The 14,067-nt window shown below is 32.2% G+C and overlaps 1 protein-coding gene across 16 annotated transcripts in view; it reads left to right on the top strand.

Moving 5' to 3' along the window:
* The window catches only part of Naglu (N-acetyl-alpha-glucosaminidase), a 60,370-nt gene that overhangs the window by 26,181 nt on the left and 20,122 nt on the right, over positions 1 to 14,067 (top strand). For 13 of the 16 annotated variants that reach the window (XR_012458711.1, XM_074128608.1, XM_074128610.1 and 10 more), the window contains 10 exons: positions 482 to 709; positions 2,462 to 2,573; positions 2,663 to 2,796; positions 4,332 to 4,513; positions 5,215 to 5,433; positions 6,039 to 6,200; positions 6,754 to 6,816; positions 7,060 to 7,123; positions 7,231 to 7,376; positions 9,650 to 9,734. Coding sequence is in view for 15 of the 16 variants with exons in the window: in XM_074128608.1 (XP_073984709.1) it covers positions 2,504 to 2,573; positions 2,663 to 2,796; positions 4,332 to 4,513; positions 5,215 to 5,433; positions 6,039 to 6,200; positions 6,754 to 6,816; positions 7,060 to 7,123; positions 7,231 to 7,376; positions 9,650 to 9,734 (1,125 nt within the window). In the remaining variant the exon portion in view is untranslated. Of the gene's footprint in view, positions 1 to 481; positions 710 to 2,306; positions 2,366 to 2,461; positions 2,574 to 2,662; positions 2,797 to 4,331; positions 4,514 to 5,214; positions 5,434 to 6,038; positions 6,201 to 6,753; positions 6,817 to 7,059; positions 7,124 to 7,230; positions 7,377 to 9,649; positions 9,735 to 14,067 lie in introns of all 16 variants that reach the window. The other 3 variants (XM_074128615.1, XM_074128616.1, XM_074128619.1) reach the window with 3 other exon arrangements.

Below are 14,067 nucleotides of genomic sequence, written 5' to 3'. Positions count from 1 at the left end.
TTTATTGTTTATACATTTTTACCCTTATTTTGAGAAAATTTGGAATTGTAAGAGAAAGTCGTATGAGTGAATCAACATCTGACGGCCGGAGCTTTATTCAGTGCACTGCCGGCCTCGTGATATTGTTCTCTCGTTATAGACAACTCTGTCCATCGACAAACAGTGAGCTGTAAGAAGCTTCTAGAAAATCTAAGGGCCAAACAGCCTGGCCATTATACAAACTTATTAAACGATGTATAATAACATTTTTTATGATGTGACATCTTTATGAAACTCAATTATCTTTTAACAGATATTAAAGTTACATTCTGTTGAAATTAAATCAATTTACCTCTTGGGAATTTCTCCGCAATTATATTTCAGCAAGAAAAGTCTTTTATATGAAATTATAATTAATTTTATTATTATTTTTGTATTTATTTATTTTTTTTCAAAGTTAGTAACCAGATATAACAGTATAACCTTCTCTATGTTATCTCAGATAACATCTTGTTGAGAATAGTGACGTCAATCAGTCTCCTCCTTCACGATGTTTGAACTGTCCGTATCTGTATATTGAAAACAAGACAATCAGTATAAATGTGGATGTTGATTTACAGAGCAAGATATAACATGAAAATTGGACCCATTGTATCCAGTTCATTGATAAAGTTTATGGTGGATCAGCAATTTATTTAATGAATTAAAAGATTCGTCATTCAAAAAAATTGTTAGTAATTTTTTGTTTACAATTTACACTGTTTAATTAAAAAGTTAAACTGAATCTATTAACTAATAAATGCATAATTAGTGATAAACCATTTTGGTATTGTTTATTTGCTAGCAGTGATTGATTTAGAACGGGAGTATGGTGAATATAAATTAAAATTACATATTAGATTAGCCGCAATATGTAATATTTGTATACATAAATTATAGTGTATTAAAATAAATATCTGAAAACCTACTGGATAACCTCTGAAATAACTAAAGGCAACTGATATTAGCTTGGTAGATAATTTATTTTAATCTAGTTTAACTTCTAATTAATTTGAGACAGGCTAGACTAGAATACATTCCAAGTAATTTGATTATAGTGTGTTAATAGTTTGATGAAGTAAATGTAGATTAATTGTAGTTATTTTGGTCTATTTGAACAATGATTTTTATAAATCCTTTTATTACTGATAACAAAAAATATCGGATTGTGAACAAATTTTCGAAATATTTATTTTTAAAGAATGTATATATAAATTTTTATGATAATACGAAATTACCATAAGCAAACTTTTTTTTTTTGTACTTCTGTTCCTTCCGATACCTATTTTGGCGGAAATTATACAACAGTAGTAGTGTAACCTAAAATTTTATCTAAGGCATGCATTTTACCATTATATACTTTACAAACTTTCTTGTTTTGAAATTTCATTTTGTAGTTTTTGAATAAAACAAAGATGACTCACTTAAAGTGACAAAGATTTCCATGCTCATCTTGTATTTTGGAGATTTTGTCAGCACTTTGAACTGTAATTTTGTGCTCCATTAACAATTTTGACTCATTGAATTGATCTGATTTACGACATGCTACTCTGTAAGGGTTACTTTTCAAGGAGATGTAAAGTTTTACAAGGTATAATGTTGTTGCAAATTAATATGGATTAAATATTCCGAGTTTAAAGGATATGAGTTAGATCTTTAAGCACAGTAAGAGAATCGTGAGTTTCATACAAGACTTGACGATGCAACTCTTGTACCAAACCATAAGTGCTTTAAACAAAGTATCGTAAAAGAAGAAAGTGAATCTTCCAACAATTATTTATTAAACATCTAACGATGTAAACCCAAGATGATTTAACAAGATTAAAAACAAAAATGGGAAGTTATTCTTAATCTCCAGTGAATAAACATTCGGCGTCATTGTTTAGAAGAACAGTAAATACGTAAACATCGTTTTTTAGCCAATCTGGTTGATGCGGAAAACTCCAAAGTGAATTTAGTAGAACGTAAAGAAAATAAAAGTTTTCAACACATGATTATTATGTGCCTGAATTTCATTACCAACAGAAAATTGTTTAAAGTTTCGTTTTGGTGAGATTTACGGTTATACAAAGTTAAGAATGTTAGTAAAAAAAAGTTGGAATTCAGAGTTTTTGAAGAGAATATACAATAAGATATTATATTAGTTCAAGATAAGAGAGAATTGTTGAATGAGAAAACCGTGATTATCCCAATTGTAAGTTGTTATGCCTTGAATACAATTTTAAGATACGCTACTGGCAATCACATTGAAAACTCGAATTCCCATAAAACCTCTTGGGATATTTTAGGGTAACCAATCAAATATTTGAAGAAAATTGGTCAATTTTACTGACTATAGCAGATCGCTGTAAGTAGAAAAAGTTGCTCAAGTACACTGAAGTTAACTTTGCTTCATGGAGGCTATAGTTAGTTTTTAAAATCAATGTATTTCATTTGTCATTAGGTTTACTTGATCAAATACTTTGATATCCACTGAAACAGAAACATGTTTTCGAAGTTCTGCTGTATATTGTTGCTGATAATCTGCAAAGTTCAGGGACATTACATAAAAAATTGTAAGTTTAACTCTCTTTTTTAATTAAAAACAATAAAAATTATTAAGTAATTTCGGTAAAAAAATTATTTATATTTGCTTTTTTTACAGCAACTACAGAAGAATGTAACTCAGAGAAGGCTGTTTCTGCTTTAATCTTCAGATTGATTGGCGAGAAAAGCAGATTGTTTCAAGTCTTTATTAATGCTACACTGAAAGAAGCAAATGGAAAAGATGAATTTAGGGTACTTATTTTCAACTTACTAGTTTTCTTTCTCTTCTACATTAATAGTGGCAAGGATTTACAAAAATTATTTCTCTATTTGTTTATTTCACTGGCCAGTGACTTTAATAGATTGGTGGATGCACCTTTATTCTTAAAAAATTCCATAACATTGTCCAGCTAGGTCTCATTTCCTCTTCCTTTCGGTCGCTTTCCCGAACATGACTTCATACCTTATTATTGGGTTCATCCTTGTAATGTGTCTAAACCATCATGGGTTTCGTTCGTATAATTCGTTCCATAAATGATGGTGATGGTGATCCATCTATGGTCCCTTCTGGTTTTACCTTTTATGCTTCTGACTTATCTCATTTCCGCTACTTGAATATGGCTTTCACAGATTTTCGTGTTGGCTAGGGCTCACATCCATATGGATATTATATCAAATACTTCCTTCTTTCGGTAATTTCTTTTTTGTTGACGATTTTTTTTAAGTTAATGGGTTGGAATTATCTTTGTTGTGATGCAACCCTTGTCTCCTTTAAGCTCCATCTTTAACTCTGCCATCCAAACTGATCAATAACCTTAAATATTTATGGACATTACCTGTTCCAGTGGCTTTTTTTTTTTTTTGATCTTTAAATACATTTAAAGAGTTCTGCTTGCAACCTAGGTTTTTAACACTTTAGTACACTCGAAGCTCTTTAATCTAAAATATTTACTTTGTATTGGAGTCTGCTATTAAAATCAGGACATTTACTTGCATTGAAGCAGAGAATTTTTCTGGTTGCATCTATCTGTATTTTTCAACAAAAAAATAATTTTGTTTTGGATTGATAAGTTTTCAACATCTCTTCAATAAGTTTTGTTAAATGAAAGAAACTTAATTTGGTTTCCTATCTAAGACCTGCCAAATTCCTCGGATGTCAAGTTATAAGTTTAATTTCTGCAATTCTTATAGAAACTTTAAATTATTGCTTTAAAGTCTTTTAAACTTCATCTTTTCCTGTACTTCAACTAGGTATAAGATTTATCATTTTAATGACCGGATTTCTTGTAACATAATATCCAACATTTCCAACTTATTTAAAAAAAAAAAAATCATTCTTTTCCAAGTAAACATAGAAATTATTATTCCTGTACTTAAGTTTATTACAAAGATAATTAATTAAAAGTGACCATGATAGCGTATTATTTTTTTATATTCTTAAGGAAAATTTTAGTAACTTAACCTTCAACTAAAAGTATGTAAGCTGAGTAATTTATGTCAAAATGTTAATATATCCGAAGATGGGAGTCCATAAATATAACTAATAATGTTTCATTGACCTCCATTATAATTACTTTTTTTTACATTAAAGTATTTTTGCTTTTATACTTCCATTTTTTTTGTCTAATATTGATTTTTAGGTTAAAAGCTAAATACTCATATAGAGCTATGCTCAAAGTGTAAAAAAAAATAAAAAAGAAATTGAACTAAGTTATGCATTACCCCATTTAATAAAATTAAATAATAAAACCCATAGTTAAAAATCGATTCTTAATTGAATGTTACAGATCATTAAAGCTAAAACATCAAATCAAGTGCAAATCTATGGCACATCAGGAGTGGCGGCTTCGTGGGGCTTCCATTATTATCTAAAGGAATACTGCAACTGTCATATTTCCTGGGATGGAGATCAAATCAATTTGCCATCAGATCTGCCGAGTGTAGACATTCGTGTCACTGCAAATGATAAGTTAGTAAACAAAAAAGAGGGATTTTTTTTTTTTTTGTAGTCTTAAGGGAGAGAAGAAATACCTACAGCCGTTCACTTAAAAAAAAAAAAAAATCATGTTCTGGGATACCCGTAGGGATAAGGAAGATGTGGGCATTCCCCTCAGGGATTTAGAATATTGGCAGTTCTATTGAAAATGAAGGTCGTAAAATTAATATCTTCCAAGAATAGGCATTTTGAAGATTCTGATACTCTTCTTAGAAAATCAAGGTAAGAAGTGAACTTAAATGGCATCTTGATAGGCTGCTTGTAACACCTATTCAAAATTGGGGCGTTTTCTTTTTGGTAGTTCAGTAAGTATAATGTTACTGCTATTTCTCGTTTTTGAATCACAGAGGATACAAACAGACATTCCAGTTGATACTCAAAAAATCATTTACAATATTTTCTCTTACTAATTGTGTAAGAGAAGATACAAGTAAAGTGTTCTGCAACTAGATGTAATGGAAGGCCTTGACACTCAGTACAAGCTTTTGGCTGGCTGCTGTGTCTACGAAACGGGTCCCATACGATATAATCTTATTTAATGGTTTCAATAAATTAAACTGACAGTCAAATATTTACAAAACTCGATATAAAGAATGACTTACATTTCTATACAGTTATTTATCTTCCATGTATTTACACGCATTTATTGTGTCTTCACTGTCATTTTCATTTAGGTACAGATTTTATCAAAATGTGGTTACTACTAGCTACAGTTACACTTGGTGGAATTGGACTCGTTGGCAGCGAGAAATTGATTGGATGGCATTGAATGGCATAAATTTAGCGCTTGCATTTAATGGTCAAGAAGAAATTTGGCGTCGTACATTTTTCAGGTTTGGACTAAACGATGGTGACGTTGATTTATATTTTACTGGGCCTTCTTTTCTCAGTTGGTAAGTTTTATTTATTTTAAATTCCTTAATAAGTTAAATAAGTTTTTCTTTATTTTGTGATTCCGCAAAAAAAAAAGTATTTTTATTTGAAATATTTTGAAATCTGTATGTTAACATTTGACTTAATAACAGTAAAAGCTCCAGAGAATACTGTCCGGAGGCCGGCATTGCACTGAAAAAGGGCGTTAATGACAATAGATCTTGATGCGCCTTTAATAAAACAAACAAAATAATAATAATAATGTAAAGGTGTTCTTAATAGACGTAAGTTTGACAGAGGGAGGTTATTTCAGCTGTATTTTTGCCTTTGGTGAGGCATGATTTCAAAGTTAATTTGGTCGTTCATAATATTTAAGTGCATGGCCTTACATGCACAGTCATGCCTCAATCAAGTTTAGTCAAGAATTTTAATCCGAGATGGAAACATAAGTGAAGTCGAAATCTCTACACCAAACTGAATTATCTATTCCTGATGAAAATCAAAGATATTACCCAACAATGCGGATCTAACCATATTTTCAATTAATAAATCTCCTATATGTTATGTGTTTAAACAAAATGCCTCACAAAGCAAAATCATAAAATTACGCCTCTTTCTTCCGCAGGAATCGAATGGGAAACTTAAGAGATTGGGGTGGTCCATTGACTAAAAATTGGCACAAATTTAGCGTAACACTCCAGAAGTTAATCTTGACGAGGATGAGATCACTTGGAATAATACCCGTGCTACCTGCGTTTGCTGGATTTGTTCCTCGAGCTTTTAAAAGGTAAACAGAAATTTAGGAGAAAGATATTGTATTGTTCACTGGTAGTGGACTTGAGAAAGGCAGGGGATTATATTAGCTTAGTGATTATCGCATTGGATTCTCACGTGGAGATCTCTGGTTCGAATCCAGCTGTTGGACAATTTAGCTTTTCTCTTCCAAACAGCTTCCAATGCGTTGATGGACAGAGTTGTCTGGACCAAGGGAATACTTGCTGGAGGCCGGCAGTGCGCTGATGACTTCTAGATGTTGAAGTACCTTACATTAAAAAAAAAAAAAGTCATAATTAAATTACAAAAATTTGGTAATAATTGTTTATATCGGTTTAAAATCGATTATATCGAATGGTTAACTGAAAAAGTCAGCAAATGGAGACTGTAAAGGATTCCGTGTTTATTGTCATAGCTTATGGCACCACTGAAATTAATATTGATCTAGAGGCAAAAGTTATTAAACTAATGGTAAAAAAACTTGGCTTGATGGTTAGAACCAACCTTTATCTCATAACTTAAATTGACGACTATTAGTTAAATTACTTGTTTTTTTACAATTTCAGAATCTATCCAACATCCAGTGTAAATGTGGTACGTTGGCTAGCATTTCAAGATCAATATTGCTGGTAAGTTTTAATGTGATAGGGGGCAAATTCTGTTATGTTGGATGAAATAAACTGTTTAAAAACACTTTTGAGGGATTTAGAATTAGCTCCAGAAAATAGTTATGTTAATTCCCAAAACTATGTACATTCTACCTACTTTTCATGCACCATACATCATCTGGTTTTGGTTGAAGAGAGTATTATTAATGTTTCGAACAGGAAGCGATGTAATTATATAAATATTAAGTTATATTTCTTTTGCAGCCTATACATACTGTCACCAACTGATAAAATGTTTGAAGAAATAGGCACAGCTTTTTTAACTGAGGTAAACAAAAAATATAACATCCTTAGGATATTTTACTAAAGATTAAATGCCAGAACAAAAAAATAAATTTATAACATCAATTTTTTTTTTTTTTTTTATTTCTGTAGTATATCAAGGAGTATGGAACTGATCATGTATACAGCTGTGATTCGTATAACGAATTAACACCGCCTCATTCTGACGTACAGTATTTAAAATTAATTGGGAGATCTGTGTTCAACGCGATGACAAAGGTTGATAACGATGCGATATGGTTAGTCAAAAAAAAGAAAAAAAAAAGTAAATACTGTATGTATTAGGGCAAATAATAATTTCCAAAATATGTTATTAATTAATCATTAATAACATCAGGATTAAGGCTTGTTCCAACTCCGGAAAGTCCAACATTGGCAAAAAAAACGCCAATTTGCAAAATTTTAAAAGGATTTTAAGAGAGAACGAGAGAGAAAGTAGGAGATACGAGGGTCGTTTGAAAAGTCCGTGCAAAGTCAGAGAGATAGCACCACTGGCGCGTATCGAGGTTATGTTTAGTTAGTAGCATCTCTTGGAAGAACACACACCAAGTTTCAGCCAGATCGGTCTATTTCTTTGTGTTTGGCATTCGTTTGAATCGAGAAAGTCGAGTGATTTTCAAAAAATAGACGAAAAAGAATTTCCTGTGTTGATTAAACACTACTTTATGAAAGGCAAAACGCCTCAGGAGACTAAAGAGAAGCTTGATAAACATTATGGTGACTCTGCACCTTCGATTAGAACAGTTTATAAGTGGTTTCAAAATTTTCGGAGTGGCCATATGGGCACAAGTGACGCTGAACTTTCTGGACGCCCTGTTGAGTTTACTACTCCAGAAATCATTGATAAAATCCATGATATGGTGATGGATGACAGAAGAGTGAAGGTGCGTGAGATTGCTAGTGCTGTGGGCATCTCGAATGAACGGGTACATAATATTTTGCATTAACATTTGAACATGACCAAGCTATCCGCAAGATGGGTGCCGCGATTGCTCACACTTTGACCAAAAACGAAATCGTGTGAAGTGTTGCAAGGACGGTTTGCAGCTGTTCCAGAAGAATCCGCAGGACTTTAAGCGTCGTTTCGTCACTGTGGATGAAACATGGATACATCACTACACTCCTGAGACCAAAGAACAATCTAAACAATGGGTTACCAAGGGGGAATCTGCGCCAAAAAAGGCGAAGACCGTTCCTTCGGCCGGAAAGATTATGGCGACTGTCTTTTGGGATTCGCAAGGAATAATCCTCATCGACTATCTGGAAAAGGGTAAAACTATTACAAGTGCATATTATTCATCGTTATTGGACCGTTTGAAAACCGAGCTGCAAGAAAAACTCCCACGATTGGCCCACAAAAAAGTCCTTTTCCATCACGACAACGCACCAGCTCACACCTCAGCAGTTGTGGTCGCAAAATTAATGGAAATAGGGTTCCAACTCGTTTCACATCCCCCCTATTCTCCAGACTTGGCTCCCTCGGACTACTATTTGTTCCCCAATATGAAGAAATGGCTGGCGGGAAAAAGATTTTATTCAAACGAGGAGGTGATTGCAGAAACGAATGGCTAGTTTTCAGACTTGGACAAATCCTATTATTTGGAAGGGATCAACAAACTAGAGCAGCGTTGGACGAAGTGTATAAGCCTAAAAGGAGACTATGTTGAAAAATAAAAAAGTTTTACTCCTAAAAATTAAGTAGTTTTTCTTTTTGCACGGACTTTTCAAACGACCCTCGTACATGATATTTAAAATTCATTTCCGTTGAAAATGAAGTTAGGTTGGCAGTGCTGGATAATATCTTTGATTATATCCGTAGTAGCACGAGTATTTTTTGTATCCCGGGCCGGTTTCGGACTTTCATTCATTTTCAGAGGTAGATTAAATCAGTTTAGTATAGAAATACGGACTTCACTTATGTTTCCATCTGGACTACACTTACTGACTGAATGAATGAAACTGGATTAATGAATCAGACACCAACCATTAATGCACCAATAAACCTTCATCGGCACAACCAATTCGCCAAAAATATAGATAAAAAAAAATGCTCGTTTACAGAAATTAAGTAACGATAACAAACGAAAGCTGTTGCTTGTCAGAGGGCTGGAGAATGAACGTTAATGATGTTAGAAATTGCTGTTCTTAGCAATAAGAACTACGAGTTTTTTTTTTGAGGTATCGCGAAGAATGATCGTGGGGCCGAGAATTTGAATTTTCTAGGTACCAAATGATCCAGCAGAACTAACGCGGCGAGAAGAACTTGGATGAATTAGTTCTCTTCAAGTCATTTAAAAATGATCCAGCAGAACTAACGCGGCGAGAAGAACTTGGATGAATTAGTTCTCTTCAAGTCATTTAAAAATGATCCAGCAGAACTAACGCGGCGAAAAGAACTTGGATGAATTAGTTCTCTTCAAGTCATTTAAACTGTCCTAACAGCTGTGCACTGAAAAAAGGCCAGAATTAACCTTTTCTAAAATTTATTGAATTATGTATTTTTTTTTTCCAGGGTAATGCAAGGTTGGTTATTTCACAATGAAGCAACATTTTGGACAGAAGAAAGAGCTGAAGCATTGTTGACGTCAGTGCCACAGGTAAGAGCTGATTTTAATTTGAGTTTTTTTTTTTCTTCTTGAAATACACGTGTAAGACGGTTTTCGAAACAGATTTTATTATTCTGTAAAGAATAAATAAATTACTAGTTATATTTCACCGTCGTTAAACACTATGAAAAACTGTAACGTAAACACTCTAAAGTGACGCTAAACCTTCCCAGCTATGTACGATATGTACGACCCTCGTATAACCTAACATTCGGGCTGTGTGGCGTTGTCGTCAGCCCCCTCTGATGGCAGTTTTACACACGTTTTTGTGATACACTGATAAGGTAATGTTGTCCGGCTTTTTTAGTCAACAAGAAGCAGTAAAAGCTGAACAATTTTTTCTTCTGTGTCTAGAACTGTTTATACGCATCTGATAAGATTACATATATTTGATCATGGAGCCGAACCCTGTTTCCCCGGCAATGCTGCCAAAACCTACCTCTTGAAGTTCTTGTACAAGATCCAGAGTTTTCCCAACTGTGGTTTTTGTGCATTATCCGTTCTAAAAAAAAAAAAAAGATGGTAACACAGTCAGACAGAAATAAAAACAGTTTCTTCTTTTAATGACTCAGTAATCAGAGATTGTACCCACCCACAGCTAGAAATCCTGTAAAGATATTTCTGCGTCCTGTGGGCTTTTTTTTTTTTAAAGAGACATATAAAATGTGTTCGCAGACTGGAGCAACTGCTTCTTAAGGCAAAAGCATTAACGAGCTACTGATCGAGTATTGCAGTTGCTTAGAGAGACTCAAAAACGAGCATTTTACGAGGGAAATTCAATATGGATATTGTTTCCCCGCCTTAAATAAATATTATTATTATTTATGATTTAAGGCGCGTCAACATCTAAGGTTGTTGGCGCCCGGAGCTTTTTTCAGAGCACTGCCGGCCTCCGGACAGTGTTCTTTCGTTACAGACAACATTGTCCATCACCGGACAGTGATCTATAAGAACTTCCTAGGAAGAGAAAATCTAAGGGTCAGCAGCTAAATTCGAACCCGGGACTATTATTATTACTCGATGGATTTTGTTTATATTTCACCTGTAAATGAAGGCAACTTTTGTCTATAATTGTATGAATTATCGTAAGAATCTGTCAACTAGTTAACGAAATATTTAGAGTTAAATTTTGATTTCGTTTCAAAAACAGTGAAATCTTTAACTTCAAATATGTCAAAAACTGCTCGATTGATTTTGTTTATATTTCACCTGTACATGGAGATTACTTTTGTGTACAATTGTGTGAATTATCGTAAAAATCTGTCGAGTAGTTAACGAAATATTTAGAGATAAATTTTGGTTTCGTTTCAAAAACTGTGAAATCTTTAACTTCAAATAACTCAAAAACTGCTCGATGGATTTTGTTTACATTTCACCTGTATATGGAGATTACTTTTGTGTACAATTGTATGAACTATCGTAAGAATCTGTCGAGTAGATAACGAGATATTTAGAGATAAATTTTGGTTTCGTTTCAAAAACAGTGAAATCTTTAACTTCAAATATCTCAAAAACTGCTCGATGGATTTTGTTTATGTTTCACCTTTATATGGAGAAAACATTTGTCTATAATTGTATGAATTATCGTAAAAATCTATCGAGTAGTTAACGAGATATTTAGAGATAAACTTTGCTTTCGTTTCAAAAACTGTGAAATCTTTAACTTCAAATATCTCAAAAACTGCTCGATGGATTTTGTTTATATTTCACCTGTATATGGAGACAACTTTTGTCTATAACTGTATGAATTATCGTAAAAATCTATCAAGTAGTTAACGAGATATTTAGAGTTAAATTTTGGTTTTGTTTCAAAAACAGTGAAATCTTTAACTTCAAATACCTCAAAAACTGCTCGATGGATTTCGTTTATATTTCACCTGTATATGGAGACAACTTTTGTCTATAATTGTATGAATTATCGTATGAATCTGTCGAGTAGTTAACGAGATATTTAGAGTTAAATTTTGGTTTCGTTTCAAAAACAGTGAAATCTTTAACTTCAAATATCTCAAAAACTGCTCGATGGATTTTGTTTATATTTCACCTGTATATGGAGACTACTTTTGTCTATAATTATATGAATTATCGTAAAAATCTATCAAGTAGTTAACGAGATATTTAGTGTTAAATTTTGGTTTCGTTTCAAAAACAGTGAAATCTTAACCTTCAAATGTCTCAATAACTGCTCGATGGCTGTTGTTTATATTTCACCTGTATATGAATCCAACTTTTGTCTATAATTGTATGAATTATCGTAAAAATCTGTCGTGTAGTGAACGAGATATTTAGAGTTAAATTTTGGTTTTGTTTCAAAAACAGTGAAATCTTTAAATTCAAATATCTCAAAAACTGCTCGATGGATTTTGTTTATATTTCACCTGTATATGGAGACTACTTTTGTCTATAATTGTATGAATTATCGTATGAATCTGTCGAGTAGTTAACGAGATATTTAGAGTTAAATTTTGGTTTCGTTTCAAAAACAGTGAAATCTTTAACTTCAAATATCTCAAAAACTACTTGATGGATTTTGTTTATATTTCACCTGTATATGGAGACAACTTTTGTCTATAATTGTATGAATTATCGTATGAATCTGTCGAGTAGTTAACGAGATATTTAGTGTTAAATTTTGGTTTCGTTTCAAAAACAGTGAAATCTTAACCTTCCAATGTCTCAAAAACTGCTCGATGGTTTCACCTGTATATGGAGATTACTTTTGTCCATAATTGTATGAATTATCGTAAAAATCTGTCGTGTAGTGAACGAGATATTTAGAGTTGAATTTTGGTTTTGTTTCAAAAACAGTGTAATCTTTAACTTCAAATATCTCAAAAACTGCTCAATGGATTTTGTTTATATTTCACCTGTATATGGAGACTACTTTTGTCTATAATTGTATGAATTATCGTAAAAATCTGTCGTGTAGTGAACGAGATATTTAGAGTTAAATTTTGGTTTTGTTTCAAAAACAGTGAAATCTTTAACTTCAAATATCTCAAAAACTGATCGATGGATTTTGTTTATATTTCACCTGTATATGGAGACTACTTTTGTCTATAATTGTATGAATTATCGTAAAAATCTATCGAGTAGTTAACGAGATATTTAGAGTTAAATTTTGGTTTCGTTTCAAAAACAGTGAAATCTTAACCTTCAAATGTCTCAATAACTGCTCGATGGATGTTGTTTATATTTCACCTGTATATGGAGACTACTTTTGTCTATAATTGTATGAATTATCGTATGAATCTGTCGAGTAGTTAACGAGATATTTAGAGTTAAATTTTGGTTTCGTTTCAAAAACAGTGAAATCTTTAACTTCAAATATCTCAAAAACTACTTGATGGATTTTGTTTATATTTCACCTGTATATGGAGACAACTTTTGTCTATAATTGTATGAATTATCGTATGAATCTGTCGAGTAGTTAACGAGATATTTAGAGTTAAATTTTGGTTTCGTTTCAAAAACAGTGAAATCTTTAACTTCAAATATCTCAAAAAATGCTCCATGGATTTTGTTTATATTTCACCTGTATATGGAGACAACTTTTGTCTATAATTGTATGAATTATCGTATGAATCTGTCGAGTAGTTAACGAGATATTTAGAGTTAAATTTTGGTTTCGTTTCAAAAACAGTGAAATCTTTAACTTCAAATATCTCAAAAACTGCTCGATGGATTTTGTTTATATTTCTCCTGTATATGAAGACAACTTTTGTCTATAATTGTATGAATTATCGTATGAATCTGTCGAGTAGTTAACGAGATATTTAGAGTTAAATTTTGGTTTTCTTTCAAAAACAGTGAAATCTTAACCTTCAAATGTCTCAATAACTGCTCGATGGATGTTGTTTATATTTCACCTGTATATGAATCCAACTTTTGTCTATAATTGTATGAATTATCGTAAAAATCTGTCGTGTAGTGAACGAGATATTTAGAGTTAAATTTTGGTTTTGTTTCAAAAACAGTGAAATCTTTAAATTCAAATATCTCAAAAACTGCTCGATGGATTTTGTTTATATTTCACCTGTATATGGAGACTACTTTTGTCTATAATTGTATGAATTATCGTATGAATCTGTCGAGTAGTTAACGAGATATTTAGAGTTAAATTTTGGTTTCGTTTCAAAAACAGTGAAATCTTTAACTTCAAATATCTCAAAAACTACTTGATGGATTTTGTTTATATTTCACCTTTATATGGAGACAACTTTTGTCTATAATTGTATGAATTATCGTATGAATCTGTCGAGTAGTTAACGAGATATTTAGAGTTAAATTTTGGTTTCGTTTCAAAAACAGTGAAATCTTAACC

Source organism: Rhodnius prolixus, unplaced genomic scaffold (assembly GCF_049639745.1).
Source record: "Rhodnius prolixus isolate KJV_2025 unplaced genomic scaffold, Rpr scaffold_9, whole genome shotgun sequence".
NCBI classification, from domain to species: Eukaryota; Metazoa; Arthropoda; class Insecta; order Hemiptera; family Reduviidae; genus Rhodnius; species Rhodnius prolixus.
The sequence above is the reverse complement of the archived record's forward strand: the minus strand, read 5'-3'. Positions and strand labels throughout refer to the sequence as shown.